Source organism: Onychomys torridus, chromosome 18 (assembly GCF_903995425.1).
Source record: "Onychomys torridus chromosome 18, mOncTor1.1, whole genome shotgun sequence".
In the NCBI taxonomy this organism is placed as follows: domain Eukaryota; kingdom Metazoa; phylum Chordata; class Mammalia; order Rodentia; family Cricetidae; genus Onychomys; species Onychomys torridus.
This window is the reverse complement of record NC_050460.1, coordinates 63,379,479-63,397,863: the sequence shown is the minus strand read 5'-3', so window position 1 is coordinate 63,397,863 and position 18,385 is coordinate 63,379,479. Positions and strand designations below refer to the sequence as shown.

General features: G+C 45.7%; 1 protein-coding gene across 6 annotated transcripts in view; it reads left to right on the top strand.

The window, feature by feature from the left end:
* The window catches only part of Mapk14 (mitogen-activated protein kinase 14), a 62,343-nt gene that overhangs the window by 11,764 nt on the left and 32,194 nt on the right, over positions 1 to 18,385 (top strand). For all 6 annotated transcript variants that reach the window (XM_036167282.1, XM_036167280.1, XM_036167279.1 and 3 more), the window contains exons 2-3: positions 12,314 to 12,443; positions 15,547 to 15,605. In XM_036167282.1, coding sequence (XP_036023175.1) covers positions 12,314 to 12,443; positions 15,547 to 15,605 — 189 coding nt within the window. The remainder of the gene's footprint in view (positions 1 to 12,313; positions 12,444 to 15,546; positions 15,606 to 18,385) is intronic.

Genomic DNA, 18,385 nt, shown 5'->3' with positions numbered 1-18,385 from the left:
AGTGGCCTGAAGCTCACATTAGGCTAGTTGGCCAACATGCCCCTGGGATCTTCCTTTCCTGTCTCTACCTCAGTCCTGGGATCACAAGTACACAGCACCATGCCCAGCACTTTTACATGGGTTCTAGGCTAGAACTCAGGTCACTGCAGGTCCCCATTTTAGATCATCTTCATACCTCCTTAAAGTGCTCTGTTCTCATCTCTGTTTCTCTGCCTTACTCATCTTTGGGGCAGTTTTACTGTTCTTCCATATTATTTTTTATTTTTTGCATCATGACTCATTCTTAAATTCTCTTTTCTTTGTACATATTCCTTTTGGATGCATTATCTTACAGTCTTAGCCATGGCATGTTCATATAACGTGATTTCAGATTTCAAGAATGTCTTTCTGGAGGTGTAATTCAGTGGTAGGATACTGCTTAGCTAGCAGGTACAAAAGTTCTAGGTTCGGTCCCCTGCAAAGCAAGCAAGCAAGGTGGGAGGGACGCTGGCAGCAGCACACGCCTCAATCCCAGCACTCGGGAGGCAGAGCCAGGAGGATCTCTGTGAGTTTGAGGCCAGCCTGGGCTACAGAGCGAGTTCCAGGACAGGCACCAAAACTACATGGAGAAACCCTGTCTCGCAAAACCAAAAAACCAAACCAAAACAAAAGAAGTAACTTTGGTATTTTGGACTGCTCTCTTGTGCTAGTTGTAGTGGTACAGACTAGTAATCCCAGCACTCAAGAGGCTGAGGCAGGATGATTGTGAGTAGAGGTCAGCCTGGGCTACATCATGAGAACTCTGCTTCAAAACACTAAGAACATCTGATGTTGTGAATTCCAGGTCTATTGAAATGTAAAAAGTTTCTAGCATCCTACCTTCCTCTGGTTACTTTTTTGCACTTCTTCAGGGTACTCTTGGAAGATGTAGCACTGACTTTGTTGTGATGGATTCACATCATGTGTCCGTATGGCTCAGCCTTATGTAGATAGGAAGTTGGTGCTTGAAGGAAGGAATCTTGGTAGCTAGAACGTATACTGGTCTTGCAGAGGACCTGGGTTTGGGTCCTCTGAGTTTCAGACACAGAGAGCCAGGAGTTCATGCTCCCTTTTCCTGTTGATCTGCTCATGATCCCAGCCAGGGAATGGCAGGGTGTTCCCGGCTCAGTTAATATACTCAAGATAATCTCCCACAGTCATGCCCAGAGGCCTATCTCCCAGGTGATTCTAGATCCTGTCAAATTAACAGCACTAACCATCACTCTGTGTGTGTGTGTGTGTGTGTGTGTGTGTGTGTTGTGCACGCACTTATATTTATGTTTTGGATTTATGTCGTGAGGAAAATTTGTTGATATCCATCAGACAGTGTTCAAGGCTTACCAGTGTGGTCGAAGACCATAGACTAGTGGACGATATGCACATGTTGTGGGCATGTACACAAAGTGGTGGCATTGTGAGTTACAGTATTTAGAATGCCTTCATGGAGGAAAAAGGTTCTGAGAATTCTTTTGAGAGCTGAGTAAACTCCTCAGTGGGGAGGCTGCAAAGAAGCAAACGTTTTGAGATAGTAGGTACGTGCACAGCTGTGAAGGACCAGCCTGCCCCGCCGTGGTTCTCACTGTGTTTCAGAATCACTTGTGGAACTTCAACCTTACGGCATTTGAGTTCTGGCCCCAGAAGTCAAGACTCAGGTAACTGCTTTTCAGAATAGTCAAGCGTGTTTCTTGGTTACGTAGGGCTTCTGTAGGCCGTTGAGAGCGGCTCCCTTGCTGCCTACCGAGGGAAGGAATGGTGTTAAGCTCTCTGTCTGAAGCACTGGCTCCACTGATTGGGGGAGGCCAAGTCTGCAGCAGTTGTCTACAGACACCTCTCTCTTTCTGAGTGCCCGGCTTCTTTGTTCTTGAGGTCAGAGTGATGTTGTGGTGTGTTTATTATTTTTGTTTTATGTTCAGATCACAACTAGATGCCAAGGATAAAGATAAACCACAGCTTCTGCTCCCTCTCACAGCCTGGAGGAGGAAACAAGCATGCAGAGGATGGTGGTTTTGAGTTCAGTCTCTATAGGATTGGCTACAGTATATTGCTGACTACAGTAGTTCCCAGGTCCCATCTAAGAGTCGTGAAACCATGATCAAGGGTTTCAAGGACTCTCGATTATATATTAATAATCTTCTCTTTTACTGTTACTTTAGAGATATGGTCAAATTCCAATCTGAAAGAAAGAGATATAAAAATACTGAGGGTTTACTACTTGGAAAGTCCCATGCTGGAAATTGTAGGTACAAACTTATTTTATAGTTGAATTGATTTCAGTTTGGAGTATTTAAACCTACCTTCTGGGGCTGGAGAAATAGTTGTTGAGAGTGCATGCTGTTTTTGCAGAGGATCCAAGTTCTGTTTTGAGCACCAGTGTGGGGAAGCTTATAACTCACTGCCTCTAACTCCAGCTCCAGGGGATCCAATACGGGCACTGCAACCCCCCCCCCCCCCCCCCGCCCCACGTACACAGACACAAACACATGATTAAAAATAAAAAATAAGATAGTTTTAAAAACTACTAGTTGGTTTTTGTTGTTGTTTTTTTTGTTTTCAAGACAAGAGTTTCTCTGTGTAGCTTTGAAGCCTGTCCTGGAACTCGCTCTGTAGACCAGGCTGGCCTCTGCCTCCTGAGTGCTGGGATTAAAGGCGTCACCACATCACCACTGCCCGGCAAGAGCTAGTAGTTTCTTATAGTTTATAATGCTCACTCACATACTTAACCTTACATGAGCCTCTTCCCAGTATTTCGAGCCAGGTGGTGCAGGGGACTCCCTGTTTTATTATTTGGAAACAGGTATATGAAAGCTTTGACTGGGATCACTTGCTAGGAAGTTCCACAGCCCAAAGTAGAACTTGTCTTTTGACTATTGGTTTGTTTCCGTATGGCACTATGCATGTTTAAATTTGCTAAGTAGAATTTTCTAGATCAGTAAAACAAAACAAAACAAAAAAAGTCTTATGTAGAAAGATACATTGGAAATACCAGCACAGGTGTTCCTTGGCTTATATTGGTTTTGTTTTATTTTGTTTTTTGAGACAGGGTTTCTCTGTGTAGCCCTGGTTGTCCTGGAACTCACTCTGTAGCCCAGGCTGGCCCCGAACTCAGAGATCCTCCTACCTCTGCCTCCTGAATGCTGGAATTAAAGGCGTTCGCCACCACCTGCGTTTCTTTTTTCGTTTTGTTGTTGTTTTGTTTTGTTTTGCCCCCTGTAAGCTGAAAAGTAAGTCCCAGGGCTCCTAAACACCTATCCACTTCAATGTCTTGCCTTAGCAGCAGTACACTGTTGTGTGAGCACATGGCTTACTGGGACAGACACTGTTGCTGAGCATTGGGAGAGTATCTGACTGCTTATCAACAGCCTGGGGAAGGTCACATCAGAACTCCAAGTACTTGCTCCTGTATGCTTATTACCTTCTCACTGTCTTACAGGTATTGTAGAACCAAAGCTGGAGACCATCTGTGTAAAGAATTAAGACAGACGCTCCCCTTTTGAGAGGCAGAGCTTAGTTCCCTCCCCTCTCCTGAGGACTGTACTTGGTGGCTTGGTTTTCTGCTGTGTAGAATGTGGCAGAAATGAGTGTGACTGCAGGAGGTACAAAAAAGGTTGTACCTGCTGTTGAGCTTTTTCTCTGGGATCCCTGCTGTGGGAGCAGGCATATTCAAGCTGTGACCCACAGGCAGCATTGCTGGCCATGTGCATCTTAGGGTAGCTGTGAATTCTACCCAACACATTTGTAGGTGACACCATTCTATCACAGTTGGATACCCCTGGTCTAGAGCCTAGAGCATTTCTCAACTCTGATACACTCTGGCATTTGGGGTCAAGTAGTTAGTTCTTCATAGTTCCTGGCTGTCTGATCTGCTGTAGGATGCTTAGTAAGCAGCATCCCTGGACACCACCTGCTAGTGCCAGTAAGATTTTGCTCTTAGACTTAGTGATGACAACCCATAATGACTCAAATGTCCTCTGGTGGACAAAATGGCCCTCTTTTCAGAACCTCTAGGTGAAACCTGTGATGTAACTCTGGAGAGGCCTAGATGCCAAGCATTCATAGCCATGAGGGTGGGCCACCTTGGAAGAGAATGCTCTAGCCTCAGTCAAATGTAAAAATGACTTTTCAGGCAGGAGAGATGGTTCAGCAGTTAAGAGCACTGGCTGCTTTCTCAGAGAACCTGAGTTTGAAACCCAGCACCCACATGGCACCTCATTTGTCTGTAACTCCAGTTCTAAGGGATCTGACATCCTCTTCTGGTGGCTGCTGTATGCACATGGTACCTATAGGCAAAACACTCATTCACATAAAGAAATAAAATTTTAAAACAATTAGGGGAGACTTGCTGTGGCCCATGTCTTTCTGCAGTTTGCTGAAAGACTGAGCTAGACCACCTTGCTAAATTGCTCCCTAGTTCTTGACCCACAACAATGGAGATAATAAATCATGTTAAAGCTCCAAATTTTGGGATGATTTGTTACCCAGCAGTAGATGATACCCTAAGTGCTGTCACAGAGTGTACAGAGACTGTAGAAGGTGGAAAGTTCTGTACTGAGGGAAATTGGCCTATGGAGACACCAGTCTTTTTCTGTTTCCCCACACTTAGATGTGTAGCACATAGGTGTAGCATAAATAAAGAGTTAGGAACTATTGCAGTGAAAGCTTTTTCCATGCCAGTGCAGACCATAGTAACTTCAATGTAACAGTTAGTCTGACGTTTCAGATTTGTTTGAAGTGAGTTAACTATTTAGGATTACTTTAAGAATTTTTGTTCTTGAAATTTTGAAGCAGAAAAATAGAGAAGTGTCTCTGATAGTGCATTGTAGTGCTTTGGAAAATAGCCCCTCTTAAGAAGAAAGGCACGGACGAGGGGAGCATAACAGGCTCAAAATGCAGAGTATACCTGTGTGGCAATGTCCTTATGAAACCATTAATCCCAGCACTGGGGAGGCAGGGCCTGGTGGATCTCTGTGAGTTCGAGTCCAGCCTGGTCTACAGAGCGAGATCCAGGATAGGCTCCAAAACTACCCAGAGAAACCCTGTCTGGGGGGCGGGGGAATGCGGTTTCTAAGGGAATAAAGTGCACCCTCTGTTGAGAACCACTATCCAGGGAAAGAGGTCAAAGTCATCCTATGTTGAGATCTAAGTAGACCTTCTGCCAGCAGCCACAAGGGGGAGGCGTCTTCAAAGAGGCTCCTTCCAGGCGGTGCTGCAGAGGCAGGCAGACTAAAGGCGTGCATTACCATGGCCTGGCAAAACTGCATTTTTTAAGAGGTGAGGGGAAGCTTGTGTGGTGGCATGCATTGTAATCTGAGTACTAGAGAGCACAGACTGGCAGAATTGGGCTTGTTGGCCTCCCAGTCCAGCCTACTTGGTAAGTTACAGGCCAGTGAGAAATCTTGTCTCAAACTATCCTTTCCAGCCTGGCAGTGGTGGCCTGTGCCTTTAATCCCAGCACTCGGGAGGCAGAGGCCGGCGGATCTGGTCTACAGACTGAGTTCTAGGACAGCTAGGGCTACACAAAGAGACTCTGTCTTGAAAAACAAACAAACTACCCTTTCAAGTTAAAGGAACTAGATAGTGCCAGACTAGTATATAGCATAATCACATGTGGGGTGCAGTTTGAATTTTCTCCCTTTGAACTTTCAGTTTGTTTTTCACGTGATTTAAGGGTTTTCTAGGAATTTCTGCTTTTAGACATTGGAAATTAGGACAGAACACATAATTTCTCTTCTTTCCAAATACTGCTTTGATAGGGAGAGGAAGCAGGAAGGAGCCTTGGAAGAGCATTTTAGTGCAGAGCTGAGACATTAGCAGCCTTTGCTGGAGGGATGGCAACACACGAGAACAGTGTCTAGATAATTCCTGTGTGTCTCTTGTGTGTAAGGTGTGTTTTAATGGGGGTGTGTGTCCTCTGGTAAAAATTAATATGTTCTAACATAGCATGTGATTAGGGAAAAAGTAGTGAGGTGTTAATTGAGATGGTATTTCATTATGTGCACAACTAGTGTGACTAAGTACCTATCAATAACAGGGTGAGAATATTACAAAACACAGATTTGAGAAATTATCTGGTAAAATGAAAAATGGCTGGTTTAGGGATCTAGGTTCCAGATTTACATGTGGTGATTATAACTGTGTAAGTATCCTTCAAAGGAAATGTAATTGCTGCTAACTAGTAGTTTCATTGAGAACTACTCGGTGACAGAGCACTGTGATTCATGCTTCTCACTCTACTGACGGCCTGCTTGAGAGATGGATCCTTGATTTTAAAGAATATCTGAGAATAGCTGGGCGGCGGAAGCAGGTGGATCTCTGTGAGTTCGAGGCCCGCATTGTCTACAGAACTAGTTCCAAGACAGCTTGGAGGCTACACAGAGAGACCCTGTCTTAAAAAAACAAAAAACAAAAAACAAAAAAAAAAAAAAAAGAAAGAAAGAATAGAAACATATACAGTTCAAAAATATTAAAAGTCTGGGATATATTAGACATTTCTTCTGTGTGGATATTTCCCTGTGATAGGATCAGTTTTGTGTCTGAAACTTGTTCTTTGCCCTTAGTACATGAGAGACTGTGGAGTCTTGCTAATTGCTGCGTGTGTGAGATGTGAGAATGTACTAGACTTTAAACTCCTGTTGGATTTTCAAGTAGTTCCTGGTTTTCCTGTGACCAGGCTGTAAAGGACACATGTTTTGAACCCCACTCTGTGTGTTTTGAGACAAGGTCTTACTCTAGACCAGGCTGGCCTTCACCATGTTCTCCCTGTCTTTGCCTTCCAAGCATGAGCCACTCCCCACAACCTGAGCGGGGGAGAGAGGGAGAATCTTTACAGGCTGACACTTATGGATGCCACAGGACACCTTGCAGTAATCGGTTCTCTCCTACCATGTGGGTCCCAGGGATTGAGCAGTAAGTGCCTTCACCCTCTGGTCCTTTACCTGCAGTACCGTTTCATTGGGCCTCATATATGGCGTTTGTTTTTTATTAGCTTTCCAAGACAGTGTTTCTCTGTGCAACAGCCCTGGCTGTCCTGGAACTCACAGAGATCCACCTGCCTCTGCCTCTGCCTCTTCCCAAGTGCTGGGATTAAAGGCATGTGCCACCACACTGGGCTATATATATATGTTTTTTTTAAGTCCAGAGTTTTGAGAAAAGTTTAACTGTTGGCTGTTTTATTGGGCATTCTTGGAACCATGTGTATTTGTTATCCCAGGTAGATGTCAAGTTTTGTGACATCAGCTATTATATTTACTGTTTCTTTTGTATCCATTAAAAAAAAAAAACCATAATATTTGTAGTGAGTGGCGTGTCTCTAATCCCAGCACATGAGTGACTAGCGTGTGGCTCACAGATTCAAGCCAGTGTAGACAACTTAACAAGACTTTGTCTCAAAATAAAACAAACCTAGAAAAGGGTGTGCAGCTCCATTTACTGACCAGCACTTGTTTGGTGTGTGTCCAACCCTGAGGGAACTGTTCAGAGCCAATTGAGGAAACTGAGCCTCTTCTTTCTTATCTCAAAATAACTACATTATAAAATACTCTCTGGTATGTTTTTTGTTAAGCAGTTCTGGAGAATGTCCTGCATGCCAGGAATTAAGATAAGTCCTTTGTACCATGATGGTGAGGGAAACAGATGCACTTCTTGCCCTCAAGATACCCAGGGTGAGTGACCATAGCAGCCATTATTAATGTTTGAATTTGAGTTTTACAAAATTAGGGTTTTGTTAAACCTGCCATAAAAGCTAGTACCTTAGATTAGATACAAACAAATCTTTATTTTATATATCAGGTTGATAGAATTTAATTAACTTCCTCAAGATTAGACGGTTATTAAGTGGCAGAGTTGGTATTAAAACCCAGATAGTTTACCTCCAGAGCCCAGGCCTTGTTTAACTACCTGGGGGGTGGTAAACATGCAACAATCATTGTGATTTCTGGGGGCTGCTGGGTCCCGGTGAAGCGTTTGTCATCCCCTGGCCAGCTGCTGGAGTCAGATGGGGAGAACCTGTATCCCTTGCTCTGGAGCCAGCTGCAGAATAGCCTGGTGGGGTGGTTGTAATGGACCAGCTGTCCTGTTTCCCCAGCTGAACTGAACTTGTGCACACAGTCACTCCTGCTGGCCTGCCCTGCTCCCCATGGGTTCATCCCAGGAGAGGACAGTTACAAAGGCTGCTTTAGGCAGGGCACTTAGGGCGGAAGTTGAAGAAGCCACATCATGTAGGATGCCATGGCCATTTCCCCACTTTGAAGCCAGTTCAGAGAACTTCGTTTACAGAGTAGTAAGGACTTACACACACTGTGGAAAAGGAAGGCTGATTTCTTAGGGATTTGTGGAAACATGGGGAATGTAAGAGGCTGAAGGCTCACAGGGTGTCTGCCTCAGGCCAGGTAGGTACATCTCTGAGGGAGTGACTAAACCAGAACTTGAAGAATAAAGATTTAGTTGTGGGTAGGGGTGAAAGAACTATAGTAGCAGTCTGTCCAAATAATTGAAGGAACTGAAAGAAGCCAGTACACCCAGAGTAAGCCTAAGGTGGGGGAAAGACATGGTCCTGATGGATGAGCACATATGGAGACCACTGATTGGATGAGCAGTGGAATCAGGTCATCTCCTCTGAGCTTTAGGCCATGGTAGAAAATTTGCATCTTACCTCTACACCAAGGAAATTTCTTCAGTTTAAAATAGTCATGGTTTGTTTGTTTATTTATTATTACTTACCTTTTGAGATAAGGTTTCTCTGTGTAGTGCTTACTCGTCCTGGAACTGACTCTGTAGACCAGGCTGGTCTCAAACTCAGAGATCTGCCTGCTTCTGCTTCCTGAGTGCTAGGATTAAAGGTGTGTACCACCACAGCCCAGCCCTACTTATTATTTTGAAATTGTGTGTGTGAGGGCGGCGGGAGAGCAAGCCCAAGTGTGGAGGGCAGAGGACAACGTATAGGATTGAACTCAGTCATCAGGCTTGGTGGCAAGCCCCTTTACCTGCTGAGCAAAGGTGACATTCAAATGTCTGGCCAGCTGGAGCAGCTGGATGGACATCACCTGGTGTAACAGTGACAGAGGGACAGTTGTGGAAGTCCTCAGTGCCCATGGGTCTCCCCAGGACTGCCTGATGTGCAGCCACCTAGTGAGGAGGTGTCAGGAAGAGATGGAGTGGGGGTCGGTTTATAGATGGTGTTTAACTTGGGCTGTTTAGTTGATCTTCTCTACTGTGACCAAGGCCTGACGGGAGTAGTTTAAAGAGCAAAGGTTGCTGGAACTCTTTTGCACAGGGCTCAGTCTGTGCTTGCCTGGACCTTAAACTCGAGCAGAGCACCATGAGGACAGAACCGATAAGATGCCCAACCAAGCAGCCTCCCTCCAGCTAAGTTCTACCTCGTAGGTAAACACAGCAGTGAAAAGGGCTGTATTTCTTCTGTGTGTATGGATGGAGGTCAGAGGACATTTTTCCGTTGGTTTTCTCCTACTGTTTTGAGTTCCCAGAATCAAACTCTGGTTGTCAGGCCAACCCTTATCCACTGAGCCATCTGGTTGGGCCCTCCCACCTCCTAAAGTTTTAAGACTCTCTCAAGCTAGACCCAGTGGCATATCTGTGGTTCCAGTGTTCTGGAGGTAGAGGGCAGAAGGATCAGGAGTTCAAGGTCATCTTCAGCCTTATAGTGAGTTTAAGGCAAACCTGAGCTGTGTGAAACTTTTCTATCAACAGTAACAAAAGGAAACAGTGGTGTCACCAGCTGGGAATCCAGGGTTTTAACATGTGTGCCTGTGGAGGACATTCCATGTTGAACATAGCTATAGAGCGGGTCACCAGGAAGAGAATGTAGAAGGCGGCCTGGGACATGCCCTGAAGAAGTACGTAATGCAGAGGGTCCTGAAAACCTGTAGAAATGTTGCTGTGGTTGTCTGCAGGGATTAGTAAGAGGAAGGGGATGGTAACCAAGCCAGATGCTGATCCAGAAAGTGGTGCTTGTGCTTGGTTACAGAGGCCAGTAGCGCACTGGGGGAAGAGCAGCGGTTCCAGCAGGCAGGATTGAAGGAGGAATGGGAGCTGGGAACAAGCACTGTATTTAGAGCTGCGCTTCTCAAACTGAAGAGCTGGATGGATCATTGAGAACTTGTGCCTTCCTGGTGGACTCTCAGGCAGGGCCAGGGCCTCGGTAGAGGTGTAGGTTAGGACCTCTTGTTGCAGTGCATGAGGGAGGGTCTGAGAAAATACAAACCCACTGGCCTCTCCAGTTTCTGATTTGCAGCTCTAGGATGGTGTTCAGTTTCTTAAATCCTCAGGTGAAGCTAACATGAATGGTTCCCATCCTTGAGAATGTGGAGATTTCTAAGCTTTGGAGAACTTTTTAACTATGGTGGCGAGTCATCAAAGGAATTTAATGGAGATGGGGAATTTCTAGACCATATTCTGAAATGAGTGATCCAGTAGAGGGATGTATTTATAACTCAGTGATAGAGTGCTTACCTACCATCCACATCCCTGCATTCACTTCCCAGTCTGTCTCTGTCATTCTGTCCATCCCCACCCCGAATCCCTCCCTCCCCTGTGTGCACACATAAATAGTGTAACAATGTAATCCAGTATTACAAAGAAAGAAGGATACAGCGGAATATCCCTGAGAAGATGTGGGGCAGCTTCAAAACACTGTCAGTCTGGGGTTTGATCAGAGGGTGCCTTAGAGCAAGAGAGGCCATGGACAGCTGGGGGCAAAAATGTCAAGTGGTTATTTTAGAGGAGAAAATGCCCTTATGAAGAAATGGCACTACTTTAGAGCATATTTGAAATTATGTTCAGAATTTTAAAAAAAAATTTTTTTTTCCGGAGCTGAGGACCAAACCCAGGCTTTGCGCTTGCTAGGCAAGCGCTCTGCCACTGAGCTAAATCCCCAACCCTGCAGTTAAAATTTCAACCAGTCTGATTGTGCATTCCTTTTTTCTTCAACCACAGTTCCTTGGATTCAGACACGGGTCATTAAGTGTTGGGGTCACCTGAGGTTAGGTTTTATCCGAGGGAAGGGGACAAACAAGGGAGTGATTATCACTATTGGAGCAATTTGGGGACTGAAGGCAGGAGAGAGCGGCAGTCAAGTGGAGCAAACTAAAGCAAACTGAAAAGTAGGAGGGCCGGAGCCTGGTCCTGGAGGTGGCTGAGTGAGGTGGAGTTTCCTGAGAGGTCAGGAAACAGGACGTTGGATGTGCCCTCCACTTGGATGTTGTAGTCGCCAAGAATGTTAACAGAAGTTAGGAATGGAGGGCTACTCTGCTGATAGGACAGACTTTTGGTGGGTGATGGAAAATTCTAGGCAATAGATAACAGCATCAGAGCTGAGGGTTTTTTCAGAATAGCAAGCAGGGGTTTTTGGAAAGCAAATGGGTAGTAGTAGTCTTGAAATGATGTGCTACAGGAAAGTGCCTTGCAGAGAGAGCGCCCTCTGATGGCGGGACTGCGGGACTGTTTGAGACGTGCTTACTTCCATAGAGAGGTAGAGAAGGTGCAGAAAGGGAGATGGGAAATTCCAGGAGTGTTACACAGATCAAATTGATGTTTAGCGTGAGGGCCCACATAGGTTTGGGGGTGAGAAGAGGATTCCTGGAGTAAGGGAAAGTTCTGAGCTCAGCACCCTATAACGGTGAGGCTGCACTGGCGTCATGGTGCTGCTGTTCTCCATCTGGCTTTTCATCTGTGGTCACTGTGCCCATCACTATTATATGTGTTTATTCTCTCTGCCACTCCCCCCTCCGGGGGGGGGGGTTGCTTCCCACTGAACCTCAGTCTATGAAGTGCCCAACACTTTGGAAGAGCTCATTCTCCTAAAAGCAGGGTAGTTTCTGAGGCCTTCCCTTTGACTGACATCTAGCAGCTAGGTGACAGAGAGGCCTGGGCACGGGGTCCGTGCAGAGATTATCAGTGTGTTGTCTCCTTTGCACAGGTGGCTGCCTGGCTTCATGAGTTCATTGTAACATAGCCACACCCATTGTGTGGGCTCTTACTCTCTGGCTGCTTTCAGGCGACAACTGCAAGCTGAGTGTCAGGGCCCTTATCTAGGGTCTGGAGAGTCTAAAATACTACTCGGCTCCTCTCTGGAAAACTCAGAAGAGACAGAAAGAAGCATCAAGAATAAATTGGAGTCTTCTTGGGCAGTGGGTGATGAGTCATTGTAGTCTTCATCTGAGTTTCTGGTTTTCTTTTTGTGTCCAGCTGCACATTCATCTTGGAAAATGAAGTGGCCTTGAAGTATTAGAAGTCGTATTTGGAGCACGTTTAATGGCGGATGTTTGTTGTTCTCCCTCCTCAGTGCTGCTTTTGATACGAAGACGGGACATCGTGTGGCAGTGAAGAAGCTCTCGAGACCGTTTCAGTCCATCATTCATGCCAAAAGGACCTACAGGGAGCTGCGCCTGCTGAAGCACATGAAACACGAGAATGTGAGTCACTCCTGTCCTCACACAGACCGGGGCTTTGTGTGCATCACTGCATGTGGACACGTAGCACGTGTTGGGGTTTGGCTTCTGCTGCTCAAGTGTTCTGCGCTGTGCCATGGGGCCTTCAGGTCAAACCTGAGGATGGTGGGGTCTCTTCCCAGAGTTGTTGTGGTAGTCCAGGATCTTAAGATGCACTTAATTTTTTTATTTTAATTTAAAAAATTATATATAGTTTCTGTGATATGTGTTTGCCTGCTTGAGTTTTTGTGCGTCATGGGGAACAGTACCCTAGGAGGCCAAAAGATGTCAGATCCCCTGGAACTGGAGTCAGGTACTTAGGAGCTACTACTTGGGTGTTGAGAACCAAACCTGGGTGCTCTGCAAGAGGAGCCAGTGCTCTTAACTGCTGAGCCATCTCTCCAGCTCTGGTACCATTCTTTGTATGTATCTCTCTATTTTGTGGGTATGTGTATGTCAACATGTGTATAGGATGTCAAAGGCCTACAGTAGTCTGTGAATCTAGTCCCAGACACTCTAATTCCTGCTTCTGGCCTCAGCTAGCACTGTGCACATGTGGTTCGCAGACAAAATGTACAGGCAAAACACCCATATACACAAAATAATGAGAAAAAAATTTGAAGAGAGATGGAGTTTTCTTCCTTACAAGTTTGGTAATTCTGTATCTGTGTTTGTGGGGGTACATGCACGCCTGTGCAGTGCCATTGAGGACAGAAGAGGGCCTCAGATCCCCTGGATCTGGAGTCACAGATACTTGTGAGACACCTGATCAGATGTTGAGAACAGAACTCTGTTCCCTGGAAGGATGGCTGAGCCGCTCTGCAGCCCTAGAAGAGGGTTTGGTGATGTATGCTCCTGTTTAGCAGCACTCTGTCTTTGTATATCAGGATGGTCAGGTTCTAGTAGTGAAGGCTCTATACTCAGGTAGTGGTGGTTTCTGTCTTTTAAAGGTTGATTGGTTTGTTTGTGACAGGGTCCCACCATGTAGCCCTGGCTGGATTGGAACCACTGAGCCACTCCAGCCACGTTGCTTTGTTTTTGTTTTTGTTTTTTAACAAAGCAGGTTGAATGTCTCAGTTTTCTTTTCTACTGACATGTTTGAAGGGGATATGGGAAAAGACCAGAAGACTTAGACTTCATGTAGAAATTGTCTCACCTTTTAGACTACCCTTAAAACATTTGTTAGGCACTTAAAATGTAAAAACAGTTTTATGCAGTGAAGAACCAAGGCTTGGGCCTGGAGAGGTGATAGAGCCCAGGAGCACTTGCTGCTACTGTAGAGGGTCCCAGCAACTACATTGGGGTTTCACAACTGCCTGTAATTCTAGCTCTGGAGGATCCAGTGCCTCCCTCTGGCCTCTGCGGATACGTGAGTGTGCACACACACACAGACACACACTCTCTAAATATTAAAAAAGAAAGAAAGAAAGAAAAAAATTTCCAGCAAATTTGCCTGGCCTCCAAAGAGAGTAGCAATAGCCATAGCCAAGCTAACCAAGCTCTTAGAGGCCATAACAAATATCCAGTCTTTTATACAGAAAACTAATAATGGTAGCAAGTGACAGAGACACAGTCGCTATGTGGGTGCCCAGAACTAGAACATGTCTTCTGTGACTGTTTGAGTCACTCTAAGCAGAGTCAGCTCGCTTGGTCTTTTTGTTTGGTTGGTTTTTGGAGACAGGGTTTCTCTGTGTGCAGTTTTGGAGCCTGTCCTGGAACTCACTCTGTAGACCAGGCTGGCCTCAAACTCACAGAGATCCGCCTGCCTCTGCCTCCTCCCGAGTGCTGGGATTAAAGGCATGCTGGCTTGTTCTTAACTTGAACTTGCAACCCTGCTCTCATGCACCTGCTGCAAGGACTGGTTACTGAGAGGCTGTCTTCATTGTTATGTCTCCAGGGTCTGCATAGCTTGAATTTAAAAACAAATCCTCAAAGATTGTGTCAGGAGCCAGGGTCTGACCTTACTGTGAAGAGCAAGAGGCTGCTACCTGGGTGCCAAGTATAGTAACAATGTATTATTTCAGACTGGCAACTTTTGGATCATTGTAGAATAATCAGAGATCTTTGCTGTAAAGTTCTTTCTAAAGATTGACTTCTAGGTTAGTGTGACTGCTTACTGGCTTGCTTAGCCTGCTTTCTGGTAGAACCTAGGACCAACATCCCATGGTGGTACCATCCACATCAATTTTCAATCAGTGAAATGTACCCACAGGTTTGCCCACAGGCTAATCAGACTGGGACATTTTCTCAGCTAAAATTCCCTCTTCCCAATATGACATAAAAACTAGCCAGAACAAGTATTAAAACTTGGTGGGGACATTTTCTCAGCTAAAATTCCCTCTTCCCAATATGACATAAAAACTAGCCAGAACAAGTATTAAAACTTGGTGGGGAATTGAGCAGCATACTTTTCTGTTGTCTTTTCCAGGTTCCTGTATCTTGTATTTTTTTAATCACAGGAATGATTTAATTTTTCTTTGTTTCAAAGATTGCTGCTAAAAGTAGGTTATTCGGGAAGCTTTGTAGTATGAATTACATTTTGTGATTCTGTTCTTGACAAAGGCTTTCACATAGCCCAGGCTGGCCTCAAACTCGCAGTAGCCAAGGATGATCTTGAGCCCCTTGCCTTCACTTCTAAAGGGCTGCGATTATAGGCATACACTGCTGCTGCTACTAGCTCTTTTTTGTTTTTAAATCATTTGCTCTAAATACCTGCTAATTAGGGTTATTTTGAGACTATCATAGCAATAAGTTCAATATATTAAGATAATATTTGACCTTAAAAAAAATAGTGGGTTTGCCTGGCAGTGTTGGCATACACCTGTAATCCCAGCATTGAGAGGTGGAGGCAGGAAGATCAGGAGTCTAAGCTAGCCTGGGCCATATGAGACGATGTTTCCACACCCCCAACCCCCCAAAGGAAATGATGTTAACAAGTATAAAACAGAAATGCAATGTGGGTAGCAAGTCAGTACTAAGCACTTGGGTGGAACTGGACTTGGAATTAGTCCTCTCTACACTGTAGACCTAATGGGCACTGTAGGAGCCCCCTGCTTTCCTACTGTTTTATTTTTATGTGTTCTTGCAGGTCATCGGTCTGTTGGACGTGTTTACACCCGCAAGGTCCCTGGAGGAATTCAACGATGTGTGAGTGAATCTTTTGCATTTGCACGTCAGCTGGAGGATGGGGATGAGCAGCCCCCAGAACTGCTCAGCAGTTGTCAGACTTCTAGAGAGCATTCTGTCACCCACCTCTGCTGGGCTCCTGCGGGGAGCACAGAAAGTAAATCCTATGTATGCATGGCGCATTTTAGCACCGTGTGGCCTGCTCAGAGCCAGCGATGAGTCCTTACGAAAGTTCCACAGAGAGCAAGTGAGTGAAGGGAATTTTGACTATAATTTTTTTCCCCCTAAAATGCCAGTCCACATGGGTGTTTCCCTCTTTGATCCTTTATGGATGGGGGAGGTGATACTGAAGCAACATTCTGATCCTTGAAAGTTTTTGTACTGGGGCAGATGGCCAGCCCTCCATGCTGGAAAAGATGTCTTCCAGGCTGGCACCTCCTGGAAAGCGGAGCCTGGGAGTCGCAGGAGCCGGAAGTAGATTGCGAGGGAAAGGTGGTGCGTGGCTGTTAGCGGTCAGTCAGTCACCTCTGAGAGCACCGGGCTGGGAACTGCCAGGGTGTGGGAAAGAGAACGCACCTCAGACGGGGCCGTTCTTCTCATCGCTCCTAGGGTTGGCCATTGTTCATGAATGTCTTTGCACACGGGTGCCACACTTGGGAGAGCAAGACCAGTTCCAGCAGGCGTCCTGTGCAAGTCCAGCTCCCCACCGTAACAGCTGTCCTCGTATCTGATTAACACCCTGTGTTTTTTTCAACTCTGACTCTAGAATCACTGATGGCCTCTGGGCGTGCCTGTGGGGATTAATATAAGTGAATTAATTGATGTGGGAAGAGCTGTCTAAATTGTGACTGGAACTATTCCCTCAGCAGGGCATCTGGGGCTGTAGCAGTAGCACCGAACTCTTTTCTGCTTGATTGCTAGTGCAGTGTGGGCACCTGTCTCAGGTCCTACATCTGTGACTCCACACTGTCCACTGGAACTGAGCCAGAGTACAGCCTTCTCCCTTAAGTTGCCCTATCTGCTTTAGAGACATGATGTGCCGTAAGAGAAGAAGCCTCTTTTAAAGGTTTATTTATTTTTATGTATGTGGATGTTTTGCCTGCCTGTATCTGTGCACCATGTACATACAGTGCCCACGGAGGAGGGAGGAGGCTGTCGGATCCTCTAGGACTGGAGTTACAGATGGTTATGAGCCACCTTGTGGGTGCTAGGAATTGAACCTAGGTCCATTTGGAAAAGCAGTCAGTGCTCACACCACTGAGCCATCTCTCCAGCACCGAGAAGAAACATCTTAAAACACAGTTACACATTTGGTCTTGCTGGAATTCTGGCATTCCTAAGTGGAAAGGATGTTTATTGTAAAAGCCAAACAGAATTGTAGGTTATTACTGCTCTTCCTGAACTTCTTTATTAGTCAGCTTTCTTTCTCTGTGACATCATGCCTGAAAAAAATTAGCTAATGTAAAGAGAGAAAAGGTTATTTCATCTTGTGGGTTTAGAGGTTCCAGGTCATAGTTGGGCGGGCCCACGGCTTTTAGGCTTCTGCTAGAGACGCCAGGTAACAATGGTCCGGAGTGTTGGTATAACAAAAACCACTCATCTCGTGGCTAGAAAGCAAAAGGAACAAAGGGACTAGGATTCCAGTTTTCAAAGCCACACCCTGATGACCTAAGCCCTGCCGCCCAGAGGTTTCACTGCTTCTCATAGCACCCCCTTTGACACATGGGGCTCTGGGGGCGGGTCACTCAGCATCCAGATTATAGCACTTCACTCCCAATGCTCCCAGTGCAGAGCCAGCTTTTCCCCACTCTTCCTTTGGGCTGCGTGTCAACAAACAGGCAGGCAGAGATATTTTCACCATGTGTTACTTTTATAGAAAAGGGAGAAAACAGAGAGGTGAATGACAGGGATGGGATGAGAGAGCAGGAGAGGCACTTTGGCCACATTAACCCGACCCTGCAAATGAGAGTTTGGGAAGCAAATAAAGAGAAGGACGGGCGGTAACCAAGAGTGACATGCTGTTCCTGCAGCCCTGTCTCAGCGCCAGAACAGAGGTTTCCAAGGATTGCCAGAGGCTCCACACGTAGCTGAGCATAGACCATGGAGCCTGCTGCAAGCTGTGGTTGGAAAAGAGAGAGTTGTGGGGTCTAAGTGAGGAACAAAGGCTGCCGCAGTGGTGTTGTGCTTTACCTGGAAACACCAGAGTTAGGTCTGAGTTTTAACCTGAATCTTAGTGAGGATAGACTTTTAAGGGGAAAAAGATGATGTATGGACCAGCAAGTATTGTGTTTGGGTTTAATTGAACATCCTGGAATGGAAAATGGACCTGTTTTTCCTACATTGAAAGGTCTTAATGAAGGCTGATGTCTATTTGAGGGGTTAAATTTTACTGACTGTCACTTTATCCCCGCTAGGGAAGCCCACAATCACCAGTGTATCTCTCCAGTAAACTACAGTTGCATTCATTGATTCAACAAGTGCCTGATTGTGGCAGGAGCATCTGTTTTCTGTTTACCTACAGCTGGAGTCTAACAATTCTTTTGGTTTTGGTTTTGGTTTTTTCCCCCTGAGACAGGGTCTCTCTGTGTAACAGCCCTGGCTGTCCTGGAACTTGGTTTGTAGACCAGGCTGGCCTTGAACTCACAGAGATCCACCTGCTTCTGCCTCCTGTGCTGCTTCACCACCACCCCACCCCTGGCTTTTTTGTTTGTTTGCTTTGTTTTAGATTTATTTTTTAATTGTGTGTGTAAGAGTGTCTGTGTGTCTGTGTAGGTCACATCTGGCTGGAGCTATAGATGGTT